Source organism: Caretta caretta, chromosome 10, assembly GCF_965140235.1.
Source record: "Caretta caretta isolate rCarCar2 chromosome 10, rCarCar1.hap1, whole genome shotgun sequence".
NCBI classification, from domain to species: Eukaryota; Metazoa; Chordata; order Testudines; family Cheloniidae; genus Caretta; species Caretta caretta.
The window spans coordinates 54,708,712-54,734,218 of record NC_134215.1 but is presented as its reverse complement, the minus strand read 5'-3'; the positions used below and the strand labels follow the sequence as shown (position 1 = coordinate 54,734,218).

Here is a 25,507-nt window from a genome sequence, read left to right as displayed (position 1 = left end):
CAAGTCAGCCTGGCACGCACCCAGAGAGCCTCATAACATTACTACTGGACAGAGCTCTTAGTACTGAATTTATTAAAGAACCCTCAAGTCCTCATGAAGGGCCCAGTTCTGCACCCTGACTCACAGTGAGTAGTACTTTACTCCATGAGTAGCCCCACTAAGATGGGGCCCAATCCTTCCATTCCCTAAGTGAACCTGGGTGGATTGCCATGTCATGAAGATAATGATGGACTTCAGCCCAGAATGGCAGGTTGATCAAATCAGACAAAGATCTTTTGTTACATTTAGTGAGTGCTAAGGAGAATATTCTCAGTTACACATTCGAAGGACTTATTTTTATGTAACACAGATAGAAGACTTTGGTAACAAAACAAGTATGACATATTATAAAACTGCACTCCACATCGTATACACGTCAGAGTTACTACTGTATCGTTCCTTATTACTTAAAAAACCTGGAGTAAAGATACATTACAATACATAACACTAAAATAAATACTATTCAAGCCCAGCTACTATTACACTGATCTACTATTATGAACAGGAGAAATATTCACCAGTACATTTTAAAAACACGTAGTAGGTGCTCAGTATATGTTGAACTTTGGCTATACGAGGAAAAAAAAAATTTGCCCTTGGCATGTGGGCATTTTATATACATCACATCAAAACATCTATAACTGTCCACACTTGGCAGCACCTACAGCCACCCAGATTAGAAGACACACTCAAAACCAATCCTCATTTCTCTTACTATTAACTAACATGACACACTCAAAATTCAGTATGGTTTTCCATATTAGAAGCTTAAAGTAACTAATGAAACCATTCTTTCATACTCTCAGAATTTCTTTTGATGACTGATGAGCATGGCAGGCAGCTCAAAATGACAGAGTATAAATCTAGATGAAAGCCTTTTGCCTCACTTTTTAGGTAAGATTATAAGTAATCTAGAATGTAGCTTCTACCACAATAAGAGATTTTCTAAGGCCTTTGCTGAAAACAGCTGTACTGGTGCAATCTTGTGTGATTAAACTGCCAGGAGTATTGGATTGTTGGCACAAAGGAATCAGTGATTTAACAGACTACACTAGAAGCTTTAAAAGACTGGTTTACATTTTATTGACCACAGCATGAAAGTACTGAATATGAGGAAAAGGGGCCACAGGTTTATAGGGCATGCTTACCTTCCAGCAGGTCTCTTGCCAGACCTGGTTCTGCCCCTGTGGACCGAACAAAGTCTGACAGGACCGCGTCCATATCAAGAGTCATGTGATCATGTAGAAGTGCTGCCACACATGCAGCAGTAGCAGGATTTGTTGATAGGCTACAAGACATCCATCTATAAATGAGAACAAAAATACAGAGTTCTAGATGTATTTATCACAATAGGCTACAAAATAATGGAAATCACACGTTTTTTCCAAACAAAACACCCAATTTAAATTTTTAATAAATGACAATAAAAGGTCAAAGTTACAATGATTAAAAAAAGAAAATAAATTTACATAAATACCATGTTAATAGCATTTATGATCTGCCTCTGTCTGGGTTCACAATCTGTTCCAGTGACTGAGTATATTAATAACTAGTTCTCATCTTTCACACTTCTAGTGTTCTTTTCTGTTTTTCTTTGCTCTTTTAAAATATTCTTTCTGCACAACTTTTCAGTGCACAAGGAAGTTATAAAATTAAAACTTCATAAGAGTAAGGTGGTAAAAGTCAAAGACTCCAAACGGGCACATGCTTCACTCTGAGCATGAGAATTGTCCCATTGGTTCAGTTAACGTGCTTTAAGTTAAACATATGCTTATGTGCTTATCTGGACCAGGGCCATATTGCAAGACCTTTGTATTTATATACTTTTAATGTAAATATACTTATATTAGAACTCATTACTTGTTCCTTATTTATTGCATCAATACATAGGTTATTTCTATTTTCCCTGCCTTAAAGATGTACTTGATAGGGTATCTGGGTTTTCTCCCATTTCCTCAGAACTAATGCTGTCATCCTCATAGGGGTGCTGTGAATCATGATCACCATCATCAATAGCAGCAGCAACTTGTACCTCTTTTGTTTGAGAGTCTGTGTTAACTAGCCTTCTAAACATCTGCATTAGTGCATCTCTTTTAACTACAATAATGATGACAACCACAATGAATGGAATGACAACAGAAGCTACTACTAGGCTTATCTCCAGATTGTTACTGCTCATATTTCTGGAAGGTGGTGGGTATCTACTCTCCCTCTCTATCAATTGAGTTGACAGTCTGGAGGGACCCACATACACTTACAGTGGCAGTTTATCTCATTGGTTGTACACGCCTTTCAGCATCATAATCAACTACACGTGCTATTAATAGAAATCTTGCCAGGACCACACAAAGCAACACCTTTCACTGCTGCAGCATCAGGTTTTTTGTTCCCCCCATCTCAGCATGATTAATAGAAGCTAAACACATTTTCAAGATAACACTGTACATTTCTTAAGAAAGCCATTGTTACATGGCTGATCTTTATAAACACTTTCCTGGTTTCCCTCAAATGTAACAACTGTTTAAAATATAAACATACATACTGCAAAATACTGCACATCACATCAACCCCACTCAAAACTAACTGGAATGGAATTGACTACATTTGCTATATAAGTTCATTTTCATTTTGAATTAAGTAATTTTCAGGCAAACAACGAACCATATGACTATAAATATTACAGACATCATTGTAGTGTAGTAATCCCAGTATACTCTGCAAATGGATTCTTTCTGCTATTGAATTTCTGGTGATGGAATTCCCCACCTCCCCACCCACAAAAACTAAGATGTTAGAAACAACTACCACAGACACAGAGTGAAATTTGGGCCCTAATGAAGTCAATGCGATTTTTACCGTTGACTTCAATGGGACCAGGATTTTACCCATGCCTTCTGCTTGTGTCAGATGCAATTATAGATCACGTTAATAAAATTAAAATAGTCCCAATTGTTAGTTAAAACACAATCAATAAAATGCTTTACTTAAAAGCCAACAGAAACTATTCCAGGCTAGCTGGAGTAATTATTATTAATTATTTAATATCAGGGGATTCACAATAACTTTTTGTTAAAGAAAATCTTCCTGATGTGGTAGGAAGTCAGGTTTCCTTCGCAGAATGATTCACTTGTTTTACAGCAGAGTGATGCAGTATGTGTTCAGCAGCTTACGGTAGGTTGTTTGTACCATCCAGTTGCTGAGAAAAGTAACAATCACTCCAGTATGTGACAATGACTCATGGCCTAGGGACCAGCACGTAGCAGCTAATGGAACTACAATCATAGCTGATGAAATGCAAATGCATTCTTGTTTTTGTATAGATGGTGGAATTTTTATACAAGCAAGTACGCAATTAAATCTTAAGCAAGTGAAGTATTTTAAACTTAGTTAGAAAATACTCTGGAAGCCACCTTTGCCTATTGTGTACTAAAAAACCACCTCTGGAAACAAAACAGAAGGGTTTTTCATTTTCTATCATGCACAAATTTTTCTTTACAGTGTCAAAGCAAAAATAATTGGGATGGAAAGTGCACTACATGTCCCATCTCTGGCATTTCCTAAGAGGCACAACATAGCCTTGTTTATGTGCAATCAGGAGCTTTTCTTTAGTATTTTACTTTCATCATTGACCAAGTAAAGTGGCCTTAAAATAGAAGTAGCTTTAGGACAATTTATCCCCAGAGTTTTTAAATCAACCCAGATGGGAATCTCTCTCCTATATTCATTTTTTCCCCCTAAATACCCTTGGACCTCAGGAAAGGTCTAGCGTTTGGGTAACAGATGAATATTCCCCCTACTGTATCCAATACCAGTTATCATTTCCTGAACAAGTAGAAGCTAATCTATTTTCATAGACAACTCTCCCTACAAAAATTTAGAGCAGTTGTTTTTAAGAATGGCTGAATCAGACATATTTATCAGATAGTAGTATTCAAACTTCATTTTAAGGAATGAGAACAGATCAGAAGAGGTGGTAGAAGTTAAATGGTGTACAATATAAATGAAATGACAAGATTTACTTTTATTCAGCATCTGTCATTCACTCCATCAAGACGCCAAAGCTAATCTTTACACATACATCTGATATTTTCACTCAATCTCATGGGCTCATTCATGCCTTTGCCATGAGTCGAGAGTAAGGGGAAATGTATTTTGTGCTGCACTGGGAGCAGACTTTTAGTTGGCCCCTGGTTCTGCCATTGCAGCAAAGAGGGAGTAAACTGTGCCAGGTCTAGAGCCAATGCAGTGTAGGTTCCCCTGCATGCTGGTGCAGCTATACCCTGTGCCTCCTCTGTTCTCCCCCTCCAGTTCACCGGCACGAGAGGGGAAGTAGGAGCTCTACAGAGTCCTCTGCCCCTCCCATACTGCTACCTATGATGTGGGTAGCCAGTGCTGAAGTGTGAAGGGGCATTTGGATGCTCTTATGCCTCTGTACTAGCTAGGCCACACTTTCGCCATACTCTCCCTCACACCCTGCATTATAGCACACACGTGCATGTATCCATATATACAAACAATTAAACACAGACTCTTCTGAAGTTTATTTTAACAGCTGTTGCTCAGCTGGACATTGTCAAAAGGTTAGGAATTTCTTGAAAGAAAGCCCTCCGTGATAATTAGGTTTTCAGAAAAAAGCCCTTACAATAGCATAGGATTATCATTTAAGTTTAATAATAAGTAAGTAAATATCTTGGATTTCTTAGCGTGTCTCTCTTCAAAGGACTCTAAAGCACTTTATAAAACTAAATTTATACACATACTACAAAAGGATCATTTCACCAGCTACAAAAGCAATTGCTGCATAGGGAATGGTTTGTCCCTCCTAAAGATGTGGTGCACAAAAGATCTTGAAAAATGGGTCCATTCAGACTGTAAGTGTTTGAGATGAAGTCAAATGTGAGCTGACAATCTAGGCCACATAAGTTTTCATTTAATTTAATTTACTTACATTGCACTCATTATTTTCATATCAGGCTGCATTTCAGAAAGTTAAGAGAACCATCTGGGTCACAACTTTTAGCACAACTGGACAAGGGAAGGCTATAAAAGTTCATGTAGAGCTAGTAATCAAGGGAAACATGGAAAGATTTACAGGGCCTCTTAAAAGCAGAATGCAAGCACTTCACAAAATCCCATTACCTTGATAGATTATGGCTAAATTTGGCCATAGGGTTTCAGTTTGGTATATATATACTATACAGCAGTTGAATTTTTGTAACTGTTTTAAAGATGAGGTATGAAGGGAGTAACACTTTCCTAGTAAACACTTTCCTAGTAAACACACATTGATTTCTAAAACAGCTGCACATAAGAAGAGGAGGGGGGCAAATAAGAGGACGTTGTAACCAAAAATCCATGACAATTAATTTTCTTTATGACTGGGAGAATGGATGAAATAAACCTGCACCAGAAGGATGCAGACGTTCAGAGTCAAGTTTAAAGAGCTTGTTGAAGATGAATGATGCAAAGCATTAGTAAATTTCAGATATTAATCATAAGTGACTCATCTGGCAGTAAAACTTTTTTGTGGTTTTTAGAAATATGTACATTCAGGGTAGTCAAATACCATCATTAATCGGTGCGGGGGCCAGATAATTCAAACATTTGGAAATTTTAGTTGTATGTCAGTCTGAACAAGTCAAATCATGGATCATCTGTATACTAGCAATATTTCACTATTTTTAATGCTAGGTTCCCCCCTCCCATTATTTCAAATAGCTTCTGAAAAGCACTTCAGGCTGAGAAATATTTTGTGGCGAAATATGGGTTCCACATTCCCAAAGGTTCTGTTGGGTCAATGGGCAAAGCAAGTTGCCAGCTAAGCCAGAAGGCCTAGATAACTCTAGTCTAAAGAGGTATGCCATCGTGCCAATGAGAGATCTGAACAGGTCTGAAAACATAAGATCCAGTGACTAGCACACAGTTCCAGTAGTAAGCAATCTTTCTTACAATAATAAATATCACCTATTCCCCCCACAGCCACACACACACACACACACACGAATGTGGCTGAAAGCAACATATTATTAGGAATTTATGGTAGGTCAATAATGTTACAAAATGTGCATGGGTGAAATACTAGGGGTAAAGCTCCAGCACCACCAAAGTTAATTGCAAAACTCCCACTGACTTTTTTTTGGGGCCTAGACAGGGAGTTGGATTGGATGACCTAGTAAATCTTTTCCCTTCCCACTATCTATGACTCTGCAACTGTGAGGGATGAGTGAACCCTAATATGGTCAGAGATCTGGTTTGGTTAATGAGCTGAAAGTTTGGATGCTTATCCCAAAGGCATTTAAGGACAGTAAAATCAGTCTGCATCCTGTCTTTCCCTTCCTAGTCCCACACATTTATCAATCGGTCCCTCTCCTCCTCATAGCTGTGGTCCATTGATCCCTCCCAATTCATGACTATGGCCGGTCAAAAATTTTCTGTCAAAATTATTTTTGATGGAAAACTGAGTTTTCAACAAAACGGTTGCCTCCCCCCAAAAGCATCTGCTTTCTACAGAAAATCGAAAAAAGGAAATAAACGAAAACCAAAAACCTTCATCTTAAAATTTTCAGTTTGAGTTTTCAGTTAAAAAAACTCCAAAATTTCTGTGGGGAAAAACACCTCCAACATTTCAGACCAGCTCCCCTGAGGACCCCCTCTTTTTTCCTAACTTCATTTTTATGATTTAAAACATAATGTTTGACTGCTCAGTTTCATAGTTTTGCTTCCTGGGTATTTTCCATAACAAGACAGAAAGACACAAATCAAGGATATATATTTTATTTAGCTGATTTAGTACTACCCAAAACATGATACAAGCCATAAATAGACAGTCCATCTACCATGTGTGTGAGGGCTGGGACCCACAGCACTGCACTGATATTTACATAAAGAGATTTTTGGTGTGGCCCATCAGAGAGATGGAACACGTTCAAACCTAAATCTGGAGTTTAGCTCTGAGGAGGCTTGTTAAGGCCTCTCACTTGTTTTAATTTAATATTTGAGGGATGTGCAAGATTGGCAACACTAGAAACTGAAGTCCTCTTTGCACAGGACAGGTGCAACACAGGCAGCAGCTCAGGCTTTTCCTCTCTGCCCTCAATTGGTTAGTCTCTAAGGTGCCACAAGTACTCCTTTTCTTTTTGCGAATACAGACTAACACGGCTGCTACTCTGAAACCTCTCTGACCTGTCACTATGTGTTGGTCCAGATGATGGTGAGTCCACAGGCAACTGGCTAAATCATTCTCTATTCTGATTTAATCCTTGGCCTCAATTCAGAGGCTGACAGAGTCATTTCTGTGAATGGATTTTTGTGACAAGGATTGGCCTGAAATCAGATAGATCACCAAATAAATATATTTACCCATATTGATAACTTTTGGTCAGCCTCAACTTGGGAAAGACCCAAAACATTGACTTGAAGGTGAATGGCCCTTAAATCCAAAAATCCTGAGCCATCCAACCCACAATGTAAATGAACTAGAACAAAGTTTTCTTAATAAGCTTGAAATTCTTGTAATATAGGAAAGCCAGAGCCATCTCTCAGCACATTTATGACATCATGAATCACCTTTGCATTGCTCTCATGGTGACACAGTCATCAGAACCCCGTACTCTGTGTGCACCAATAGCTTTGTAGCTCACATGTAAGTAACCCATCTCATAAGTTGCACCAGAGGTCGTGCCAACAGCCTAAGCAGGCTTTTTCCCAAAAGAGATGTTGCCTTGTGTTGTAGATGCTTCATCTTCCAAGACCCATACATACAAATAGAGAATACTTGGGCATTCTATTGTTAATGCCACTCTGGATGATGTGGGAAGAGAATGCAATGCAATGGTAACTGGACTATGGCCACAGCTGCAACTTTTACTGAAATAGAATAAGTCAAAGTGTGGTATTATCCCATTGCCAATGCTCTCTAAAGTAGTAATTAATCAGAAAACCCAAGAACACCTGCTCCTTGGAGAAAATAGCCCCCACCTGCTTTATGAGAATCTTGCCTCTGTATTACGGGGGCAGTGTATAACACAAGCTGGTAAGTGCTGTTCTCTTAGCTTTCTTCAATTTAGGCAAGAATTAGTCTTTCAATCAGACTTTCTGATAAAGGTCCTTTTTGCCAGAAAGCCACTTTTAGTAATAAAAACATACCCAGATTGGACAGGAAAGAAAGACTTAAGCAAGGGAAGAAAACGAACTATAAGGAAGGAGGCAGTGACTCACTACAAATTAGAAATTCAGAATCCAGCTGGCTGCCAGACTTTTTGTTCTAACCAGATGAAAACATCACCTCCTACACTACTGAACCATCACCATGTTTGCTACTAATGGCAATTGTAACTATTAAACGCTTGCTCACTCACATAATGTTGCATACCCACTTGGAGCGGATATCTTCGGTCTATGAAAGCACAGTCTTCCTCAAAGAACAACCTTCTTCTTATGGACAATGAAAGCACAAATAAATTTAATACTTAGCACCTGAGAATCTCATTACATAATATCAGAATCCTCTCAGAAGAGGAAGTTGAAATCCACTTTGAAGGACTACAGAAAGTGACTTTCAGAAATGCCATGCTGTTTGCATCCAACGGACAAAGGGGTTGAATCACAAGCAAAATGTTTTCACTTCTGAAGATTTAAAATTAAAAACAAAGTCCACTAATAAAAATACACTATGAACCAGATCGAAAGCCCAGTCAGTGGAAAGGCTTCCATCATCTTCGGTGAGTTTTGGATCAGTTCATCTGCTCTCATAGACTTTAACGCCAGAAGGGACCATCATGATCATCTCATCTGACCTCCTGTAAATTGCAGACCACGGACCCTCATCCAGCCACTCCTGTAATAGGCCCATAACCTCTGGCGGAGTTTCTGAAGTTCTCAAATCTCAAGTAATAGAAACGGGATGGAATTTGATACTTGCACTTTGCACTAGGTACTAACAACAAGAATTTTTGCAACGAACTGGGGACTTATCAGTTGGAAGCTACAGAGGAGGAAAAAGACCTGAGTGTTTTGATCGACCACAGGATAACTATGAGCCATCAATGTGATGTGGCCGTGAAGAAGGCTAATGCAATCCTGGGATGCCTCAGGTGAGGTATTTCCGATAAAGATAGGGAAGTGTTATTACCATTATCCAAGGCACTTGTGAAGACCCCATCTTGAATACTGTGTGTAATTCTCCCATGTTTAAGAAAAATGAATTCAAACTAAAACATGTGAAGAGAAGGGCGACTAGGATGATCAGAGGAATGGAGAACCTACCTTATGAGAGGAGACTTAAGGAGCTTAGCTTGTTTAGCCTAACAAAATGGAGACTAAAGGGCAACATGATTGCAAGATGAACACTCAGAAGCGGGAGAAGTTATTTAAATTAAGGGCCAATGCTGGCACAAGAACAAATGGCTATCAACTGGCCATCAATATGTTTAAGCTTTAAATTAGATGAAGGTTTCTAGCCATCTGAGGATTGAGTTCTGGAACAGCTTTCCAAGGGGAGTAATGGGGGCAAAAAACCTAACTAGTTTTAAGACTTAGCTTGATAAATTTATGGAGGGGATGGTATGATGAAATTGCCTACAATGGCATGTGATCCTTCTGCAACTGCAATTAGCAAATATATCCAATGGTCAGAGATGGCACACAAAGGTTATTTATTTTTTAATGTGAATACTCTAAGTGTCTGATTAACATTGCTGACTCCTCTTGACTTGTGAGGTAATGTGAAGGATAAGGGGAACTGTTATCCTTTTCAGAGGGAAACCATCTCTCTGTGGTTGAATTTGTATTTTTTTTTTTATTTGTAGACATGTATGGTACAAAGACCCCCAGCTTTGCATAGCTCCAGACACAGAAAATATTTTTTACTAAGACATACCACATTTTAAAGTATTAAAGAAGAGTGTCCCCCCTCTAGACAACTGAATTCAGTACATAAAACAAATCTACAAAATAAAACCACATTTGATGCAGCAAACAACAACTGGTTTCTTTTAACTAAGGCTTGCATAATTTCTTCCTCTGTTTTCTCCATGTGAAGTGCATCCCATAGCATTCAGACAGTTCTATAAAGACTTTTCATTCTCTTTTTACAGCATTTCTCAAGATGTTCCACTTTTGATTAGAAACATTTTGCCAAATGCACATTTGCAAAATATCTGAACAATTATTAAGGGAGAAAGCAAAATTAAACAATCAGATCCATCAGATTAGATTTGCTTTGAATTTGAGTTGACAAACCATCAACAGTAAGGGAACTGGAGTTAATGCTGTCACTCAGCTTTTAGTTCAATAGGTTGTAGCAGCATGAAGTTAAGAAAGGTCACCCGGGGAGGGGGGGTGGCGGGCAGGGGAACCGCTCCCCAACCAGCTCACCTCCACCACCCTCAGCCTGAGTGTGAAGCCGCAGCCTGCTTCTCAGCCCTCCCAGGCTTCCCGCCGAACAGCTGATTCGCGGGAAGAGGGGGGGCGGGGCAGAGAAGCAGAGCGGGGCAGTGCGTTCAGGGGCGGAGGCGGAGTGGAGGTGAGGTGAGGTGATTTGGGGCCAGGCGCAGGGTGGGGAGCTGCCAGTGGGTGCTCTGCACCCACCAAATTTTCCTCGTGAGTGCTCCAGCCCCAGAGCACCCATGGAGTTGGCGCCTAAGGTGCCACTTTTGATGTGATCAGTGGGGGAGCAGCCGCTCCCCCTGCTCCCCCCCTAGCTATGCTCCCCCGCCCCTAGGAGCCAGAGGGACCTGCCAGATGCTTCCTGGGAGCTGCCCCAGGTAAGCACCTCTGGGACTCCCCACCCCGCCCCCCGGCAGGTGCCTCTGGCTCTTGGGGTGGGGTAGGCACCCACTACGGTGGCCCACAAGACCCTCCTGCCTGGTTCTGGGGGCAGTCAGGGGACAGGGGACGGGGGTGGATGGGGCAGGAGTGCCGGGGCTGGGCAACGACCCCCTCGTGCTAAGATTTTGGCAGCTCATCACTGAATATATACAAACACACGTGTGTATGTACTGTGGCAAGATGGCCGATGTTAGTATGGTGGGTCCTGTGCTTTTCTTGGCAGGGGGTTAACCTATAGTAACCCTCCCTAGTCTACAGGGAACCATGCCTTAATTAGCCTAGGGCTTATATATTTCCCGTCTACCACTGCTCCCTGGCCCTCCTGTATCACAGTATATATGATACAAATCACATCATACCAGTTTGACACAGTTTTTAATAGAAAACGGTTTAGAAAACACCCTGCACAACTGCATCATTAAAATACTTTTCTATTAGCTTTATTCTACAGTGCCTCTAAGCATTAGTTTTAAGAATTCATAAACCTTTCTTAAGTAAGATTTTGGTGGTTAAATTGTGTCCGATAAAACACAGGAAAATACTAGCTCATTATACAGCTTCAAAAATGTCATTGCTTTCAATTCATTGGCATCTGTCCAGAATGGCAAACGTGTGTAAGCAAAAATGTGAACAGCTGACATAAGGTTAATGATATTCTCTACATCTCTATCACTGCAAGGAGTATATGGGATTTACTGGCAAGTTGACACTATTTGCTAGAATGGATTCCTTGCTATATCCATTAACTATATTGCTATTATTTTGGGAGTAGGGAAATGAGCAACTGACACCTTTTGAAAGGAATCAAGAAGTTAACACTTTATATTCCAAAATCAAGTAGAAACAATAGTTTAAAATATAGTTCATGAAGAAAGAATGCACAATTCTGCATGTGCAAGAGCAGTATATGTGGGAATTAACATAAAAGCCTCATCAGTTTTTTTAAGTTACAGGTGCTCATCTACATGATCAGTTAGCGTATGGCAAGCTGGGATGTAAATCTACAGCACTTTAGCCTTCCACACACAAACTTACCATATAGACAAGCCCATGCTGTTATAATTTCTAAAAACTAAAAGATACATATTGACTCATACAGATCTGAAACATTTCTATACAGAGAAATGAGATCTAGACCCTGATTCAGCAAAGCACTTAAGTGTACTTAACTTTAAGCATATGTTGAAGTACTGCTGAAAACAAATGACTAAATGTTTTGCTGAATTGGGGCGCTAGGGCACGTGGTAGGGTGGTACCTGTTGCCGTTAAAGAGCAGAATCATATACTGTAAACTTTTATGCAAGACGTTTGAAATGTCAGAGAATTTCTGCATGCCTAATTGCTTCTAGATTTTCAGGTGATACTGGTTTTTCATTTGGATCTGGTAAAGAGATTACATCCCTCTCCGCTGTAGAACCTGCCACAGTTATCTATGTCTTTGTGATTGTATTATTGCAGTTCAATCTACACTTCCCCTCCAGTGGGAAGCTCTAGCTGTTGCATAATGCAGCTGCTTGGCAGTTTTACAGTGTTAGCCACAGAGATCCTGTAAAACCAAAGACTATGCTGCCTTGTTCTACTTGCTTCAAGGTGCAAGTCCTGACTTTATCTTTATAGTTTTTCTCTTGTATTTTCCCTATGACTGCACATTATCTGGGTCTCGAGACTTTTTCCCATCTTTTTGGATACTTGAGTGACCACTCTTTTCCCCAAATGCTGTGGTGGTAGATGAGGTCATTTAGGGTAGTTATAGCCCCCCCTAGACATGACCATTTGGGCAGCTGGAGACAGGGCATTCTCATCTAACTACAGAGTTTGCTTGACCCAACTGGTCTGAGAAAGCTCTAGTCTCTTGCCCTTCAAGGCACAGTCTAAGCCAATCTCTTTTCTCAGACTCTGGTCTGAATGTTGGTGATCAGGTAGGAAGTCTGAGTGTGGGTGTGCATTAGTAAGTCTTTGGTGACATGCTTTCCCGTGCTGTACCTGCACCGACAGACTGAGTGACTGGCACATTATAAGAATTAGAATACAAATTATCAAATTTATAGGGTAGCTCTTTAAGAGCTTTAGACTGCATAAGGACATTTTGACACATGACCATCTGGCTTTAATTTTTAACCTCTAGGAAACTGTCCCATCCAGAAATGTTACACAGCATTGGCACTGACCATGTTCCTAAGCAAAAAAGGAATCTCTGGGACATATTTTGTAATAAGGAGGATGGAGGGTTTCTGGATGGAGCTGAGTTGGGATATAAGATCCTAATAAGCCCTGTGTCCTTGCCATGCCAGCAAGCCTGTTTTTATTCCTCAAAACATATTCGAGTCTTGCCCAGCTCCCTATGTTGTCTGAAGCTGGGAAACAGCTGAGGACAAGGGGTTCAGAGCAAAGCAGTGAGAGAACTGGGGGTGGAAGAGGTGCAGGTGGAAAGTGGGTGGGACTGGAATTCTCTTCAGCCACTTGTAAGCAGACGGGGTAAGGGAGAAAGAAGGGGGTGGGGGAAGAGCACAGATGGTGATGATGTTCATGGGGAGAAACGGGCTGAGCATTCTCACCTCCAATCCGTCACTTTAGAAACCTGAGGAGTAGTACAGCAGCTTCCACCCAGATTACAGAACTAAGATAATCATCCAGCCTCAGCCTGATTCTAACAGAAGGAATCTTTCCATTCTTCTGCTGAACTTGTTGGTAGAATTTGACACTGCTGATGAGAGGTCTTATTGTATCCTCTTACCTGCCCAGACACATTACAACATGTTGTCAAAGCTCTACAGGGCTTCAGTGTGGCATATACTGCTTCTCATCCTCCCCTTTTCAGTTGCTACTAACTGCTCCCATTGGGTAGGAAATACCATTTGGGATCATCCATTGGCCAATAAGACCCAGATTTACTGTCGACTAAACTGTTGTTGACATTCTGTAATCACCAGTTGTGATACCTCTAAACCCCCTGAAGCTAAATATAAACACATTTTACCTAATATTTTACTGTTCTCCCCTCTAACGTTTCTTCTCCCCAAACAAATCCATGCGACTCCTTCCCTATAATGTACATCTGTATAAGGCAATCCTAATAGATAGGCAAGCACAATTAAATAAATGTCTTCTAGTATTCCCAGCTTTCAAGAAATGAAAACTATCAGGGGAATGGAATTCTGCTCCAGAGACTGTTGTGGTGAGATTTAAAAAAAAGAAAGAGCTACTTGAATAATCCCTGGCCTGAAATCTCCACTACAGTTTACATAAAAATGACTTGCAGTCATGAAACTGGGATTATAAAAAAAATGCTGTTCAATATATAGGCACATTTAAAGCTACTGCACTGTTGTTTTGCCTATCTCTTTCAACCCACAGGTTTGAACTTTGGCAAGCTGAGAGATATGCCTGAAAACCATCTCTCAACTGTCACATTATGGCTGCTGAATTTTCAGAGTAAAAACCTACTCAGTCCAGGTTGGAACCGTAAGGGAAGGGAAAACTTATCTGTGTATGGTGCCTCTCTGATCATTACCTTTCACTCTGTCCTTTCCCCCATACAGTTTCACTATTGCCACAAAAGGATACTGTACTTTTCGCACTCCTGTGGAATTCACAATGCCACATTCAAGTAGCAGCCAGCAACCAGTCTCAGAAAACAAGTTGTGCGTGCAGATAACGTTTAATCACAGACCTTTGCTGTTAAGGATTTTTAAGATATGACTGGCTAAATCTACAAAATGGTATTTGACTAATTATCAAATTACTATAGCAACTATGCTCTATAACCAAGAATCCTTATTTATGTTTTAGAACCATAAACGATAGCCCTTTGACAAACGGTCTGTCACAGGGTTTGCTGCTCACTGCTGGGGCACCTCCTTGTGGCTCATCTGGGAATCAGCTCTCAACTAGTCTGATGCCTCTTCCGCTGGTTGCTTGACCCATGGTCTGTCTGTCTCTCTCTCTCTGGACTTAATTGCTCCCTCTTTGTGGCTTGGCCCTCCACCTAGGTCTCTGCTGTTTTCTCCTTCCATTGTAACAAAGTCTTGCTGGATGAAGTGTCTCAGGCAGTCCTCTGCTCCACTGCCCAGATGGTGCCACTTCTCCAGTGACTGGTGGGGAACCTGGGCCCACCTATTACTCTAGGTTCCAGTCAAGGCACCATGTGACTAGCAACCATAGTCTATGCAATCCCAGACCCCTTTGCTGTTTCCCTGGGCTACTTCCCACCTTTCGTCTCTTGCTCTGCCCTCTCCCCACCCCTTTCCCCCCAGGTTGCCACTGGAGCTTCTTATTTTGGTTTTCTTGGGTTCTTGTCAATCTGTATTCCCAGGCAGGATCCCAGGACTTGCTCCCTCCTAGGACTCCTCCTTGACTCTTGCCAACAACTCCCCTCCACTCTAAGGAGTGACTGAAGCCCTCTTCTTACCACCAGCTTCCTCTCTTTATGCCTGTCCCAGCTCCTCATGCAGCTGGGCTTCATCAGCCATCAGGTTTTATCAGCCCTGACCCTCCTCCAGGTGCAGCCTGTTAACTGGCCCTTTTTACTTAGTTGGGCCTTGTATGGGGTGGACACCCCATCACATCTTCCTAACCTTGATTTTCAGGTGTCTATGTGAAAAGAATGTACATAAATACTACAGACACATCAAAAAAGCTAAACTAATAAAAACAGATGAGTACTGCTTAAATTAGGAATATGTCTCTCAGCTCTCCATTTTCACAAAAATAAGATTGTAATGTAGATTATGCCAGACTTTTTTTTTAAACAGTTATTCAATAATGGATGCTGGGAGAGATCACAGAAAACTTGATTGCTGTTTTAGTCTAGCTAGATTTGATGGTTTATTTATTTATTTTGAACATCACTGTTAAATTAGAACATCTACATTTTCGTCCGCAGAGTAAGCAAACCAGTTGCCTTTCTGAAAATTCTTCAACTGGAAAAGAGGCGTGGTCCAGGGCTTATGACACCAGTCTGGCCCTGGGAAGATCCAGATTCAATCCTTTGCTCTGCCACACTTGTTGTGTGATCTAGGGCAAGTCATTTGGTTAGGCCTCTGGTGTGCTGTGACAATTCTTTTTCCTTCTCACCAGTTTTGTCTCATTGCTACTTTGTGTTCTTGCTGTCTGGTTGTTGTACCATCTACTGTCCTATACTTAGACTGTAAGTATTGTCTTTATTATGTGCTTGTATGGTGCCTATCACACTGGGGCCCTGGGCTATGACTGGGGCCTGTAGGTGCTATCACAATAGAAATAAATAATATGTGGATAAATAAATTAAAATAGTCCCTCTGTACCTCAGCTTCCCATTGGTAAAAAGGGGATAGTAGTTCGCTGCCTCACAGAGGTATTGGGAGACTGGATACCTGCCCATAAATGAACATTATACTAATATGTACCAGAACTGGAAAAGCTGAATGATGCAAGGATTTTTAAAGTATGGGACTTTGATATGCTCAACATATTTGTGTGTCAAAATTTCCGAACTACTGTAAAAACAAGTGAGCTAACATTTTTGGGCCAGATTTTTCAGTGGGTCTTCTTAAATTTGCAAGTGCACAATTCTGCATACAATTTAATTTCTGTGCAGATCAAGATTTGCTCATGCAAAACAAATGTATTTGCATTTTTATGTAGTCAATTAATGCATTTATTGACATTTTCCTCACATTGACTTTGTTTTGCAACTTATAAACATGCATAACTCCCATTAACAAAACTGCCTAATGAACAGAATTGACCTGTAAACATTAACAGGACTGATGACTTTAGGAAACAAGGACCTAATCCATCTCTCATTACAGTAAGCACAACATTGTTCAATCTATACATCAATGACCTGCCACCAGTCCAATAACAGAAGTTCATCTGTGTAGACATCTGCTGTGAACTACAGGCTCCAACTTTCTCTGTACTGGAGAAGACCCTGAGTGATGATGCTGCAAAGCTGGCAGACCACTGTAAGACATGGTGCCTTCAGCCTAGCACCAGCAAGACATTCTCTAGCACATTCCATCTCCACCATACTAATGCTAAGAGAGAACTAAACATCATAAAGAGTGGCCAGAGGCTGAAGCATACCCAGTTTACTCAGGCATGACCCTCTACTGAACACTGACATACAAAAGCCACCTGAGCAAGACAGCAGTGAAGGTCAAGACACACACAACAATCTTCTCAGCAAACTGGCAGGTTCTTCACAGGAAGCGGATGCTCCAACCCTCAGCCCTTGCCATCTCATATGCAATAGCAGAGTACCATGCGCCAGTATGGAGTCGGTCAGTACACACCAAATTTGTTGACATGCAACTCAACAATGCACATCATCACAGGAACTCTCCAGCTGACTCATCTTTCATGGCTTCCAGTTCTGAGCCACATTGCTCACATTTACATCAGGAGGGAGATTGCAGCTGGCAAGCTGCTTGAGATGGTATGTGCCAACCCAAGCCTGACCTTGTTCAGCTACCCTTTTAGCTTACCAGCCACACGTCTTTCATCACGACACCCACTGTGGTCAAGGCTGCCATGCTAGGACATGACAGCGAAGTCCCTGTGGTGAGAAGAGTGGTGCTTAATATCAATCTCTAATCAGTTCCTTGTCACAGGTGCTCGCCCATCCAGCTTCGACCTGCCACGTTGCCAGTGGGCCCTTCTTAACTGATTCCGAACTGGGCAAAGCCTCTGTGCAGCCAACCAGGACCGTTGGGGTCTTTGAGACAAACCAAGCTGCAGCTGTTGTGCCGATCAAACAATGATGCACATTGTCGAGGAGTACCCCCTAACCAAATTCAGCAGGGCTCTGAGAGCTCCACCAGGCCACTAAAAATGCTATTGCTTGGTTTGGTGAATATGCAAATGCTAAATAAAATAAATGTTAAACAAAGTTAGATCAGGATCCTAATGAAAGTGTTCCTCAGAATGAAAGAATTCTCTTTCTATCCTCATAGGAAGACTATTAGCCTTTAGAAGGGGATCACCTACTCTTTCCTTCCTTTAAAGGCATCCATCCCTATTACTTTTACAATGATTTCAGGCTCCCTATAGATGTTATGTCTTCAGACTTCTACAAAGACTTTCTAAAACTCCTTGAACTTCCCCAGTGGCAGTGCTGCCTAGCAATAGGCTAACCAAGTCCTCTGAAAATTTAATTTCTCTTGACAAAGACCCTCACATGACTGCCCAAGAAACAGATTTTGTCACACACTGACAGAACACTTAGCGAACACTATACCAGAAAGAACAGGTCTGCACAGATCAGAGTGGTCCCGATATTATGCTTAGCGGTGATATTTACATAAGGACTCCTGTAATACATACCTTAAAGAAGCACTGTCAAGGTTTATCTATTTAAAAAAACCTTATACCCTTGAACTATTTTCCATAATAATTAGCTTCTCAATTATCCTTTTAGAATTAGATTGGCAGTGATTTCACCAGATTCCCATCCTTAATCTAACCGGAGTCTGATCTTGAAATAGCCTCTTGTTTTATCTGCCAAGAAAATAAATACTAAGGGCAAATTTTATTCTTGGATACCTAAGTATGACTCCCACAGAATTCAATATACATTAAGTACATGTGTCATGGAACAATAGGGCCTAAGGCTAGATCTTGAAAGTTGCTTTGCATGGGTAGACCCAGAGTGCACATGAAACTCCACTGAACTCAATGGCACTCCATGCATGGAAGCTGCCTGGACAGATGCTGCTGTTTGATATTATTCTACATTTCATAGTGACAAAAAAATCTTTCATGAAGTCACTTGTCTTGCTCTATACAGAATAGAGCCTCTTAAATTTACAATGATCCATATCGTATCCCTGTGTCATTGTACTCGGGTTTTCTTCTGTCTCCCCAGAAGCTAGTCAGAATCAACTATTATTTTGGAAAGGGAGAACAAAAAAGTGGCCAAATTCAGGCCATAAGCACATTTATCATAACTTCTGTTATAGGTTAATATGGGTTCATTTAGACTGTCTGCTGCCCCATGCTATGCTCTCTCAGCAGAGAAGCCCATCCAGGGACAGGAATAATCTGTATGAGACATGGGGAGGAGTGATCAGAGGGTATTTACTGATCAAGCTTTATATCTTAAGCCTGCAACGCACTTAAACACAGCTTTAGAATATCACTATACTAAGTGCGGGGATGGGTTGGGTGCAGAGGGCCCAGGTCTGTGGGTTAGTCAGATAAGGGGCTCTGCCCTGCAGTCAGCCAGGGTGCCACTCCTGGTCCCTCTTCTCCCTGAGCTCCAGTAGGAGTGGTATCCCTGAATCCAAACCCCGCTCCTACCTCAGGGCTCTCGGCTTTGTGGATCTCCTCAGGCTGGCATGATGATGCCAGCAATGGCAGTGACTGTGGGATCAGTGCCCAGCTGGAGCAGGTGAGTTGCTCCCCTACTATTAATGGCAGGTGCCAAACCTGAGGGGCACTGTGACACCAAGTTGCAACAGCACTCACTCAAATTTGGCCCAGCTGCCCCTCTGTCATGACGCAGGGGTGATCCAACCAAACCCGAATGGTGCTGTAACCTAAGCACCAGGTCACAGTGCTGCTCACTAAAATTTGTCAGCTGCGCCTCTGTCAGGACAGAGGGGCGGCCAGGCCGAACCTGAGATGGGGGCCCTGTGGAAGTGCACATTGGTTAATCTGGGCCTCATTTCTATGGGAGCAATTTAACCCATGAAGCCGCACTAAAGCTATCCCTGATCTTTCTGTACAAAAATAACAGATTTCCCTCAGAGCTACAGGAGGAAAAATAACAATTTAGTAAGTTAAAAAAATACCTCCAACCAAAGACTGTTACTAATTACTTAGAAGCGCTTTCAACTGGTACAGCATCAGATATCCTGAACCAAAGGGTAAGGGTGTGGGGGGGAGAAGAGAGAGAGAGATGCTGAAGCCTCAGCCAAAATACATAAAAACCTCTGACAACAGGAAACTAGCCAAGATAGTGCCATTATCTAAAAAAAGAGAGCAAATAACAGAACAAAAAATTCAGTCCAATTATTTTAACTTCAGCCTTAGAGAAAGTATCATCATCTGTTTTAAGAGATCGATTGGGATTATTTATTAAAATAACTCAGGTTTCTGACACACTGTTGGTTTAAATCACCTATTATTTTCTAACTTGTTTGAGTTATTTAAGGTTAAAAGCTACCAAGAGAGATAAAAGGCCTCCACTGAATATTCTTTGGTCAGGAAACTTGCTTGAGAATATTTCACATTTCAGGTTAGTGACTCAGGTGCAAAAAACCCACAGAATAGGAGGACTGAGGAGATCAAGATGAATTTAAGAGTTAGAGAACGAGAGATACTGTCTCACCAAAACCTTCCACTTACTTCTTGAAGAATACCTTTAGAAACCTTGAGGGGAGAGCTTAAGGCACTGAGATAAATGAAGAACACCTGAATTTTCTCAAGATTTTCTAAAACATTTACAGAGCTTGAAGCATCTTCAAATGAACCTGAAACAGAGACTAAGAATATGAACGCAATATGAATATTATTTATACTATATTTATATAGCACCAAAACGTCACATTGAGCTTTACAGAGATTTCATAACAAAATGGTCCCTACCCAAGGATGCTCATCATCTACATCAGGCAAACACAGCAAATGAAAACAGACAAATGAAAGGGATAGGTAAAAACAGTGCCAGAGGGGAACTAAACAAAATGAAGGGCATGGAATCCAATAGGATCTTCAGTCAATATTTTCAGGTCCGATCTGAAATACCTTACCCTGCTTGTGAGAAAAGACAGCACATTAAGGGCCTGATCCAAAGCAAAGTCAACAAGAGTCTTTCAACTGGTTTCAGTAGACTTTGGTAAAGGACCTGACTGGCATTAGAGGAAATTGTACTCAAACCCTGGTGGAAAGTAGAAGCAGAATAAGTAATGCAAATCTTATTGCCAAGAAACCATAAGAAATCCCCCCAGACAAGCCATCCACACACTAAACCAAATGCTGGAACCAATTAAAAAATATTTTTTAAGTGGATTAACGAGTGGTTGGAAGAGATTTCTATGGAAAAGAACAGAACCAAAATAACGTAACATTTTTTTTCTTCCTGATCCCCTCCCGGCACTGCTCCGTCATTTAGAAATTTGCTGGATTCTACAAGAAACAAACTGCCTGAGAACATTAAAATACATTCTTTTTCTATTCTTCTCTCCTTTTTGGATGAAGAAGGGATTCTGGAAAGAACTCTGACCTTGGATATGCCCATTGCTAGGCATCTCTCATGTGCACGTGTTGCCAGATAACCAGTTAACTGTACATGTGCACCTGAGTTCTGAATTATGGCCTCAGCATGGCCTTTGTAGATCTACCATTACTGGATTTTTAAAGCGTAGTTGCATTTTTTAAAAAGAGATTAAGTCTACACTACGGAGGCTAACTCTCACAGTTATGTCGACCTAGCACCGTTGTGTAAACAGCCTACACTGACAGAGGGTTTTTTCTGTTAACATAGGAACACCACCTCCTTGAATGATGTTAGCTATGTTGATGGAAGCACTTTTCTATTGACGAAGCTGTGTCTGCACTGGAGGGTATGTCAGCATCGCTACATTAGTCAGGTATGTGGTTTTTTTCACAGTCCTGACCAATTTAGGTGTGCAGATATAAATGTCAAGCCTTCCACTTAGATCTAAAGTTACATGGAACTGCAGGATGTTTCAGTTACCACCACAATAAAAGCAGAAGTAGAGTGGATCTATTCACAATACAGGAAACAGCAAATGGTCTATAGTCCCCACTTCTACATCGTCAATTCTAAAATTAACTGTCACAGCAACAGGAATCCAAATCTTCATTTACAATGCAGATAATCTTCTAGTTCACATTGTACACTCACAACAATTGAGCTGCTGATTTACAGTTCGTTGCAGTGAACTTTTAACATGATGGATAGTCATGGTACATAAAACATTTGTGACAAGAACTGGCACCAAATAGTCAGGGAACAGCACAACTTCAGTGTCTGCTTTATTGCTCATTTTTATTCCCCCAATAGCCTAAAGCCAGACTGCTGCTATTAGTTTATGCTTAGTTTATGCTTATTCTTGAGCCACAAATAGCCATACAGCCAACTAAAGCTATCTTTAAGCAAGTTGTTAATTGACTTACTTTCAACGGATTTTAAATAAGAGTTCCTTGAGGCATATATCAGATGGGCATTATACTGCTGGTTTTCGGTGAGGAAAATAGTCCATTTTTGCCACAGTAGAAGGTGTGAATAAGTGAAAATATGTCCCCTGAGAAATCTGAAAAAGAAGAGACTGTATATTAATCATCTTCCTTCCTATGCACAGTTTGAATGATACCAATTATAAAAGCATTTTAAAAAGTCAGCCCTACCCTCTGATATTAGGTGCCCACCATATAGCACTGACATTGATATTGACTATGTTACTGCACACAGCTATTTGCATGGAAAAAGCAGATTAGCTGGGTATCCCTCTGCCCAATCTGTGCACACAAATGGGAGTTATGAATGCACAAAATGGGTGCAATGTTCACTTCGGCAGGCATGCAAAAAAAAATCAGTGAAAGCCTTAAGGCAAGGTAAAAACAACATGAATTAATTTTTTGTGGTCAAATTTTCACCTAGGATCAAGTGGGAGGGCAGAGGAACATGTCATAAAATTTCAGGGAAGTGAAATGATGAGAAGAGCAGCCGTAGGGGAGGGTTTTTGAGGGTGAGGAGAAGTTACCCAGGACCAGTCACTGGGTTCTGTTGGAGAGGAATGGTAGGAACCATTGTCGTGCTGAGCATCTGCTCTAGCAGTAGCCCGTAGGACGGTGAGCAGTATGAGCACTGAGATACAGCTTCTGCCCAACAGCAAAGCATCCAGAGTGTTGGTACATATTCCATTGTTGGAGGCTGGCTGTTGGTACTTTGACAGTTTTGCCAGGAATGGGTGGTTGGAGGTAGGGTGAGAACCGGAGAGGTTTGCTTTGTGAAATGTTGGCTTTCTGAAGATTGGGCAGGCTCCTGTATTTTTCAAGGGAGTTTGGTGGGTTCTCTGCTCTGAAAGAAGCCGTGGGTGCCATGAAGAGTGGACACAGTTGTATTTTGATGCCTTTCGTGAGCCAAGAATCTTAAATTGGGTTTGGGTATTTTTCAGGGCTTCACCTTGTGTGATAAAACAACATTCCCCTGTGGTGCTGGTGTGATTAATGCCATCTGGTCAGTTTTAAAGTGAAAGAAGCAAGGCTTGCTTCTTTCTTCTACAAATGTTCCTTACCTTGCAATACTCCTGATTGATGAGTAGAAGGGAAGAGCAAAGAGGAGACACAATCTAAAGCAGTGTGAATAATGGGGTTGAGGAAAACAAGCTAGGTAGAGGCAAAATAAAATAAAGTAGCTTGAATTACCAAATCACATCAACACTGAAATTTTTGCGGTCTTAAAAAAGATTTAAGTACACAGGAAAAAGCCAGCTGGCACTTATCCAGCAGGTAGCCCAAATTCCCCAGGTACAGAGGAGCATTCTGGTGGGCTCATTTTAAAAGATGACTACTTCATATATAAATTCCACAGTGCAAGGCACAAGAAGGGTTTCCTCCACTACCAGCTGTGCTTGTCTTTCTAGTCCACTTCTCATTTAAAAATCCCTTTATAGACAGTGCATGGGAACTCTCACTATTTTTGAGTGTGTTTCTTAAATCTCTACGACAATCATAGAATATTGGTGGAGCAAAGGATTTACTTAGTATTTATCTGTTTAGTAATAATAATGTGCTGGATCCTGTGTAAGACAAAGGCTGACTTGGTCTCTGTCCCACCCTAGCCCTTACAATCTAAATCTAATCACACTGTTAAATGCATAATCACAATGCAAAACTTGAATGGGCAAAGACCCCGAGAAAGCATTTAGTAATTAACTGCACCGGTTTTTCCTCCCTGTGAGAGTTAAAATCCACTTTTCTACACTTGGCTTGTGCCACTGATTTCAGTTTTGGAGAGAGTGGGCAGTGGATTCAACCAATAAGGATGTGGACAGCAGCTTACTGGCATCAAAAGTGTTAGCATTATGAGCTCTGTATGAGTAGTCTTACTGATACAGTTCTCCAAGCATACATTATCTTCTTGTACATAAAGATCAGAGACAGTATTAAGCATTCAAGTCAGTGTCAAGTGCATAGTCCATGTGAAGACTTGTAGTGTGTTCCCTTAAAGTGGAATCTTTTGCACATACAGTTCTCGACACATACATGTCAGTTACTCTATGAAACACAGGGCTTGATTCCCTGCTGCCATGCACCAAGGGGCATGTTCACCTGGTCCCACAGCTCAGACGAGGGGGTGTGAATAGGAATGCGCTTAAAAGTGCTGTGCATCCCCATGTGGATGCTGCAGGCATGAACTGAAATGTTCAGAGTTCACCTTTAATAAAGTCCTGTTTGAAGATGACTATGTCAGTGACAATCAAAACCTTTGAGTTTGCATCTTCAGCATCCACCCAGGGAAGTTACAGTGCAGCTCTTTAGTGGGCATTGCTATTCACAGCCCATAGTCCAATCTTCGGGGCACGATAGACATATCCCTTGTGTAGTCCTTTATATCAGCACAAAGTGAAGGCAGAGCAGGTTTAAAATGCTACCACTTTGACTGGGTCATGCTTTGCATTGGTATAAATAACTACACATGGTAAAGGGCTACAGAGAATCATCACATTAGCATTAATGGATGGAAGCTTTGAGGCCAGTCTTTTGAAGGCTTCCGTTACAAAGAGTTATGCAGCCAATGCACCCATCAAGCAGCCTGTATGACTGGATAAGGAGGAGAAGAACAACGTGTACATTTATAGCGAGTACAAAAACAAAAAACAAAACCAGAATAGAGCTGTCAAGGTACAGAAAGATTCGAAGAACGATCTTAAATGTCCTTAAACTTTATATTGCAAGAGTAAAGGATAGTTTCGTTTCAGCTTTGGATAAATGCTTGCACAATGCTGCTTGCATTGAACCCCATGCATGCCTTGCAGTAAGCTCTCTACTGCACACAATAGCTAAATGACAACATGCTTGCATTTACCTGTGAATTACAGTAGAAAAGAGTTCACACAATACACCAAAATAAAGTTGGAAATCTCTTTTCCCCCTTTGTCTCCTGTTTCTGTGAAAGCTGATGCTATTTGGTTACTGTATTCCGTTTGCAAGGGAATTAAAAAGAGCACTGGGATTAATTCTTTTTTCACTTCTAAACCCCCTGCAGTGTTACTTACAGCCTTTTTAGAACAGACACAAAAGAGAAAATATGCGTATGAGACATGGAATCAGGGATGATTCCCTTCCTAACATTTTGAAGGTGCATAATTGAAGTATAGCAATCCCATTCTGTGTATTTCGCTTAAACTACATAAATAATTGACAGCCTGTGAAGATCTCATTAGGAACAACAAAATCCATGTGTCAGACAAATCCAGAGGGACAGTATCCCCATTTATGAATTATACAGAAAATCCAGCCAAATGCACTATTACAGGCCATTAAACAACTTGATAGCCATGCTAGTGACTGAGCAGTGAGACATTGCCATACAGGGGATCAGCATTTGAATTCTCTTCTCTGTCTTTCACAGCTCACTGGGAGTGGCAGGCTAGAGAAGAGCAATGAAGATCATGTGTCATATTGTATG

At 41.0% G+C, this 25,507-nt stretch overlaps 1 protein-coding gene across 5 annotated transcripts in view; it reads right to left on the bottom strand.

Annotated features, from left to right (window-relative positions):
- OTUD7A (OTU deubiquitinase 7A) overlaps window positions 1-25,507 on the bottom strand; it is a 259,935-nt gene that overhangs the window by 127,898 nt on the left and 106,530 nt on the right. For 3 of the 5 annotated variants that reach the window (XM_048867961.2, XM_048867960.2, XM_048867963.2), the window contains 3 exons: window positions 21,991-22,127; window positions 20,601-20,728; window positions 1,188-1,342 (listed from right to left, as the gene is read on the bottom strand). In XM_048867961.2, coding sequence (XP_048723918.1) covers window positions 1,188-1,342; window positions 20,601-20,626 — 181 coding nt within the window. In that variant the 5' untranslated portion in view covers window positions 20,627-20,728; window positions 21,991-22,127. Of the gene's footprint in view, window positions 1-1,187; window positions 1,343-20,600; window positions 20,729-21,990; window positions 22,128-23,111; window positions 23,183-25,507 lie in introns of those variants that run through there. The other 2 variants (XM_075133019.1, XM_048867964.2) reach the window with 2 other exon arrangements.